Source organism: Benincasa hispida, chromosome 9, assembly GCF_027475165.1.
Source record: "Benincasa hispida cultivar pf3 chromosome 9, pf3_genome.v1.1, whole genome shotgun sequence".
In the NCBI taxonomy this organism is placed as follows: Eukaryota; Viridiplantae; Streptophyta; class Magnoliopsida; order Cucurbitales; family Cucurbitaceae; genus Benincasa; species Benincasa hispida.
In genome coordinates this window covers 51,648,645-51,656,083 of record NC_143486.1, presented here as the reverse complement: position 1 = coordinate 51,656,083, position 7,439 = coordinate 51,648,645, and the positions used below count along the sequence as shown (strand labels likewise).

The 7,439-nt window shown below is 37.1% G+C and overlaps 1 protein-coding gene and 1 pseudogene across 2 annotated transcripts; one reads left to right on the top strand and one right to left on the bottom strand.

Moving 5' to 3' along the window:
- The first annotated feature begins 1,115 nt into the window (after positions 1-1,115).
- Positions 1,116-3,084, top strand: LOC120085561 (pentatricopeptide repeat-containing protein At5g66520 pseudogene; annotated as a pseudogene). Its single transcript, XR_016532152.1, has one exon. The product of XR_016532152.1 is annotated as a pentatricopeptide repeat-containing protein At5g66520 pseudogene (transcript).
- Positions 2,995-7,182, bottom strand: LOC120085560 (oligopeptide transporter 1-like). The gene is made up of 8 exons (XM_039041596.2): positions 6,457-7,182; positions 6,203-6,318; positions 5,616-6,058; positions 5,366-5,463; positions 4,664-5,236; positions 4,271-4,538; positions 4,000-4,182; positions 2,995-3,895 (listed from the first exon to the last, which is right to left on the bottom strand). The coding sequence occupies exons 2-8, from the start codon at positions 6,282-6,284 to the stop codon at positions 3,275-3,277; spliced, it is 2,268 nt and encodes a 755-aa protein (XP_038897524.1). The 5' UTR covers positions 6,285-6,318; positions 6,457-7,182; the 3' UTR covers positions 2,995-3,274.
- Between the last annotated feature and the right edge of the window lie 257 nt (positions 7,183-7,439).

Here is a 7,439-nt window from a genome sequence, read left to right as displayed (position 1 = left end):
TTGATATTGGTTAATTTATTTAATTTTTATAATATGTTTAATTAAATTTATAATTGACATATATAATTAATTTTATTAATAATAATGCTAATATAATAATTTATTCTACAACATTATGAATTAATATGAAAACCATATTTTTTTTAAAAAATATGAATAATCATAATTATATTTGCTTAAATCCCTTTTATTTGGTAATATACATTAACATCATAAATTATTTATTAGAATTATTAATTAGTCTTTAAAAATATTAATTAACTAATAATAAAATAAGTTAATTTTTTCAATTAAACAATCTTATACACTTGTACTTCTAGTTTTAATATATAATCATAGTTTTTTTTAAAGAATTAAAAACATTGTTTGATGATCTAAAATCAATTAGTTTATATCAACTTTTGTATGTATATAAGGCTTATAATTTACATTAAATTAATTAACTCTTTAATTAACAAAACTACAGGAAAAAAAAAGAAAATAAATATTTAAATTAATTACAAATATTTTTTAAATAAAAATTGATAATATAAATGTGTAATATAAAAAAAATTAATTGATAATAAATATATTAAACTGGAGGGTGAATGAGTAAATTTAGTTAAATTTTAATAGTTTAAAATTGATTTAATAACTTAATATAATAAAAATAAATTAACAAATGAAAATTAATTATTGAAATTAATTATTATTAATTTTATACTTTATAATTGCATAAAAAAGTATAACACATCCTCAAATATTATTTTTGTTCTCATACATAACTAAATATTTGATTACTATACATTTTATCAAAAGACATCCTATTCTCAAGCATCTAGAAGACCTTAAACCAAACGATCTCTTAAGGTTTATTAGGTTGTCAAATACTTTTTTGTTTTTATATTTTTTTAAATGACTTATTTACAAAATTAAACCATTAAAAAAGTTGTTAAATTTAGTAACCAAATACAAGGAATAGGGCCTTATTTATTATATATTGATATCGACTCAACTCCGTGGTCTTACACACTATTGAATTTGAAGTCTCCTGTCTTCGCCCCAAAATTTGAAGTCTTAGTTCGGATGATCTTGAAGAAAACGAATGCTATTCGTCTGTATCCAATCAAAACGAAATGATTTGCTCTCTGTCTCTACTTCACGTACCCCCTCTTCACCACAGAGCCTCTTCCACCCCAAATCCGATGACCCATCTTCTCCACAACTTCACCTCCCCGTTTGAGCTGAAGCAAGTCCATGCCCATCTCCTCAAAACCAATTCACCCCTCTCTTCTCTCCCTCTTTCACGGGTTGCTTCTGTTTGTGCTCTCAATTCCAGTTTCTCTTACGCCAAGTTAATCTTCGACCTTCTGGACGCATCTGAGGTCGCCCTCTGGAACACTTGTTTGAGGTCTTTTGCCGAGGGAGATTCCCCTGTTGATGCCATTTCACTTTTTTATCGCTTGCGTGAGTTTGATATTTGCCCAGATAATTATACTTGCTCGTTTGTTCTTAAAGCGTGTTCTAGGCTGTTGGATGTTAGAAATGGTAGAGTTGTTCATGGGTATGTTGAGAAACTTGGTTTGCAATCGAATATGTTCTTGCAGAACATGATTGTTCATTTGTATGCGTTGTGTGGCGAAATGGGAGTTGCCCGGAAGGTGTTTGATAAAATGCCGCAGAGGGATGTCATAACGTGGAATATTATGATAGCCCAATTGGTTAAAAAGGGTGATGCTGAGGGGGCGTACAAGTTGTTTGCTGAAATGCCCGAGAGGAATGTGAGGTCGTGGACTTCAATGATTGGTGGATATGCCCAATGTGGGAAGCCCAAGGAGGCCATTGATCTATTTTTGAAGATGGAAGAGGCTGGTTTGTTGCCCAATGAAGTAACGGTTGTGGCTGTTCTTGTAGCTTGTGCTGATATGGGCAACTTGGTTTTGGGGAGACGAATACATGATTTCTCTAACCGAAGTGGCTATGAGAAAAATATTCGTGTTTGTAACACTCTGATTGATATGTATGTAAAATGTGGGTGCCTGGAGGATGCTTGTAGGATCTTCGACAACATGGAAGAACGTACTGTTGTTTCATGGTCAGCTATGATTGCAGGACTTGCAGCGCACGGACAGGCTGAGGATGCTCTTGCGTTTTTCAATAAAATGATAAACACAGGCGTGAAGCCCAATGCAGTGACTTTCATTGGTATCTTGCATGCCTGCAGCCATATGGGAATGGTAGAGAAAGGTCGTAAATATTTTGCTAGCATGACTAGGGATTATGGGATAGTTCCTAGGATTGAGCATTATGGTTGTATGGTTGATCTTTTCAGCCGAGCAGGCCTGCTGCAAGAGGCTCATGAATTCATCATGAACATGCCTATTGCGCCTAACGGTGTTGTTTGGGGAGCCCTCCTTGGTGGTTGCAAAGTTCACAAAAACATAAAATTGGCTGAAGAAGCCACCCATCACCTCTCCAAATTGGATCCTCTAAATGATGGATACTATGTGGTCTTATCGAACATCTATGCTGAAGCTGGGAGATGGGAGGATGTAGCACGGGTGAGGAAGTTGATGAGAGATAAAGGGGTTAAAAAGACTCCTGGCTGGAGTTCGATCATGGTGGAAGGAGTGGTTCACAATTTTGTTGCTGGGGATGAGACCCATCCTCAAACTGAGGAAATATTCAAGACATGGGAGAAATTGCTCGAGCGAATGAAGCTCAAAGGATATGTGCCCAACACCTCAGTTGTGTTGCTTGACATGGAAGAGGACCAAAAAGAAAAGTTTCTATATCGGCATAGCGAGAAGTTAGCAGTAGTCTTTGGATTAATCAAAACAGCACCTGGAACTATTATCAGGATCATGAAGAATCTACGTGTCTGTGAGGATTGCCATGCTGCTTTGAAGATCATATCAGTTGTCAGTACCAGAGAGATAGTTGTTCGCGATAGAAACCGATTCCATTGTTTCAAAAATGGTTCTTGTTCTTGCGGTGATTACTGGTAGTTGTAAATGACACAAATGCTCATTTGTATATTTGAGAAACTGATAATTTTGATTCATCAGATACAATCTTTGGTATGAATTATCCTCATTTAAGTTCTATCGAGCTTGAGCAAGATAGCAGGAAATTTGGATGATAATATCGCAATGGAAAGAAAATACCTAGACCTGTTTGAAGTTCGATTAGTGAACTAATGAATTACAGCATGATCACTATATCCTACCAATGTGCTATCAACATTTATAGCAGAATACTATAGACACCCACGACTTCTATTACAGAGAGAACCTCAATGGACAGGGCACCCTTTGGCCACTATTCCGGGTGCAGTAGGACAGGAGGCCAATGGACAACGGTCTGTGCTGTCGAGTCCCCACCAGTTTGGACCTATTATATCCTTTGATTGAAGGGTGAAATATATGAGAACCCCCATGAAAGCAACCCCAGCATCCAAAGCAGCTGACAATATATAGTTATGCCTTGCCCACCATCCCTTGTGCTTCCTGTAGATATAGAAATTAAAGAAAATCCCTACAACACCCCACATCAGATAGTTCACTGCTCTAGCTGGTGGAATGCCCAAACCACCTCCAAATATGATGGGCATATTTATAAGTCTAATCCACTCTTGGTTGGGGAATCGGCGGGAAAGCCACCATACAGGGACTGGGGCAAGTAAGCCAATAAGGAAGAACCAGTTCATCTCTGGGTAAACACCTAACTTTCCAAACATTCTGAGCGGCCCAACAACTCCCCATATGATGGATGCATTGTAGAAAACGTCATCACCAGGGCATGTCCATGGACTTCCTTCTGGCAGCAAGGCTGGATCACAGATGTGTTCGACTGTTGTGAGAAGCCACCAGGCTGTGCCAAAGTAGACACTTGAAGCAACTACTGTTCCAACTAACTAAAAATTCAAGTTGATGGATGAAAGAACATTAGTTCCAGCCCGTTATTGTGATTGTGAATTAGAATAAACATTTGTTGAAGATAAAAGAATAAAAGAACTACCTGAACGAGGAACATTGATCTCGGGGGAATCTTCATATAGTGGCCTAATTTGAAATCACTAAGAAACATAAGAGCTTGTGACATACTGATATACCCATATGTCTTGAAGGTCACATTGGCTAGTGGCCTCCCGGGATACATGTACCCGATAATCAACTCAGTAATCACATTAAGCCCTGGTTGCTGCACATTGTTGATAAGCAAAATCATTGAGAAGTGGACTGAGTGATTTTTCAATCTCTACGTTGATAATGTGTTATCCTGAACATACCGTGTTTGTTGTTGCTTGAATGATCCCTATGGGTAAGGTGAAGAACAACGCAATCCCGCAAGCTAGTAAAATTCCCCACCAGGGAAGTTGGAGTTGTTTGTTGAAACCTTCACAAGCGTACAAGGCCAGAGCCACCATTATCATCAGTACGGTGTAAAACCACCATTGAGGAACTGCCTTGTAATTCTTCTTCATCAGTCTGGTGTGCACATCTCCCAGCTGATCACCAACTGCACTTGCTGTTCTTCTCCACATTTGCCAGATTGTTCTGATCACATTTTCCAAAGTATAAGACAGAAGAAAAGGTCAAAAAGATTGAAATGAGGTAAGGAATGACTTTATAAAACAGAGTTGAAGAATTGATTTCAAAAAGTTAGTATTTGTGGAGCTTACTTTCCATGGAAAAGAGCAACATGTGAGATAGTTGCTGTCAATGTGGCAAAACTCAATCCGTAATTAAAAGCAAAGAAGGCGCTGAGGTAGAGTTTGCTATAGCCATCATAGTTTGCCTGATCTAAGTCAAATGTCTTGGCATTAAGAATTCGAGAAATATTGTAGGTTTTACCAGTGAAGTCAAAAGTGTGAGCAGAAATCATGGGAAATCGCTTAGCTTCATAAAGATTTGACCAGTAGACAATGGGGTTCATTACATAGACGACCATGAAAAATCCAATTAAGATATTGACGATTGCAAAGCCAGGTGTGGCCAGAGGGCTTCCCAGGAAGCCAGCAACAGTTGACCAATCAATCCCGAATGAGCCAATGCCGAGGCCACGAAGGCCAGAACCAATCTGTTGGGCAGTAATGGAGTTTCTCCATATCAAACAAACAAATGAGATGCAAGATATTGAGGGGAAGAGGTAGCTTGGGACGAGGTAGTAAGCAAAACTTGATATAAAAACCATGAAGAAGAATTGTAGTCTTGTATGGCCTCCTCTTGGTCTCTTGTCTTTTTCATGCAATGCCCTGAAAATTCCCAGATATTTGAGATGAGGTAAGGTTCATTTTGTTGATAATGTTCTCTTTCATAACTAAAACATTTGATTCAGATTTAACTAGCAAAGATGTCTAAGTTTCAGTTCTTGAAGAAAGTACCTGAATAGAGAAACCTGAACTAAATTTGCAGGCCACCACATATATGGGGAGTCAACTAGGTATCTTCTGAACAACCCAGCCCATCCATATCCTAGCATCTGCTCATTGGCAATCACTCAGAAAAATATACTAGAAATGCACCGACCAAAACATGAAAATGGGTATTGTATTATGGGACAAACACAGTAAGGCTGAAGCTAACGAAAGATAGAGAGGCTTAGTGAGCCGAATGAAGTAAATCAGAAGAGACCTGAGTGGTTTGTGATAACAACATGGCTGCCAGAGGATGGAGATTTCTGTGGTAAAATGCCTTAACAATCGTGACTATATTCAAAGCATAGACACTATTCGATCCAGAATTGGCGAAAATAGTGATCAGGACATGTTCTTTGAGAGTAAACGGCCCTGGATTCAAGGAAAACGACCATTTGGTGAGTGGAATTCGAAAAGAGGTAGATGGAATAGTTGCAGCCATCAATTTTCCCAGAGGAAGAACAAGAATCTGTGCAGAAACTGAGGAAACATAAAGCTGATTCTGGCGAAAACCAAAGAATTGGTTTACAAAAGCCAAAAGACAGCAAGATGTAAGCCCAAGAACCCATGTTCTGAATGTCAAGGCTGGCTCTGAAGGGTCATCAGTTGGTGGAACTGTCAGCCTTACTTCCTCAATTGGACTGTCATTCGCCTCCTCCCCTGCATTACCAAATTTCAGAAATCTTATTCTGATCAAACATCATCCTTCATATTTAAGGATGTGAACCCAGATGTTTTTTCATCTTGAAAAGGTTGAAAATGCTGATAAAGTTCCATGGAAGAAGAAAACAGAAATATTCTCACGAGTTTTTTCGAAGTTGGATTCAATATTTTCCTCTGGTAGGTTGAATTGAGGGATCCCATCCCCATCTTTTGCTTTTGTCATCTTCTCCTTCTCCTTCTCCTTCTCCTTCTCCTTCCTGCAGTTACATGTATTATTATATAAGAAAGAACAAGAAAGTATATAGAAAAATGTACTTTATTTTCTGATTCTCTAGAATCTCTTCTAATAATAATGCTTGTTTTCTTTTTTTAAAAAAAGACATTCTAGGACTCACAGAAATACGATGAAAAGAGCAAAAGATGCTGTTCACTCTTTTGCAGAAGTGGGTTTTTAATGCACCTCCCAAAGCAAGCGGTTCAGAAGCCTATGGAGGCCACAAATTTTTCCAAGAAAAAGGTATTCTCAGACCTATATTTTCCCATTTTATTTATTCAAAAACTCAAACCATTTTGGTGAATACATTAAATGAGTTTTTAGTCGTAGCTTTTTTATTCGACATAATTTTGAATCTGGACGGATTTATTAAGCACATGGGGGGATTGCTTTATACAGGGCCCAACTGCAAAATCTTCTGGTTTTGATATTGTCACATTTGAAAGCTCCTTAAAAAGAGGGCCTTTTTGGCCTAAACTTGAGGATAAGGACAAGTATTTTGAACTCGAGAAGATGATGATAGGCATGGTGCTCCCTCACCGTTCTGGCTTCCAACCAAGGTGAAGTTGTGGTCCAATTCCTTTCTTCTTTCTTTTTTTAATCTATAGATTCATATATGTTTAGAAAAGTTATTATTATTTTTTCTCAATAGTGGTATAAGAACTAAGAAGGTTTGAAAGGACATGGTTTTTCTTGGGAATCTGCCTGTGTGTGGATGGATTGAAACTTTAGGAAGTGGGAGTGATTGTTTTAGATTTATTATTGATTTGAGGAATATTTGGAGTGGGAAATGATTTTATTAAGTGGTTGCTTTGTTTGGATAAGAGAGATGAAGAGAGGGATATTGAGGGATGTATGGGACGAGTGATACTTGGATGTATGTTAAGATATACAAATCTCTACGTATCCCACTATCATTATACACATAAAAATGAATTAAAATATGTGACATATTATGATTGGACAATTTGGTTAAAGTCCAAGATAAGTATTTTCATTTGTTTTCCTTTTCTTTTTCTAAAAAACAAAACAAAAAAAGCTCAATTCTTTTCACATTTTTGGAAATATATATGAATTCGTGAGAAATTTAGTAAAACTAAACTT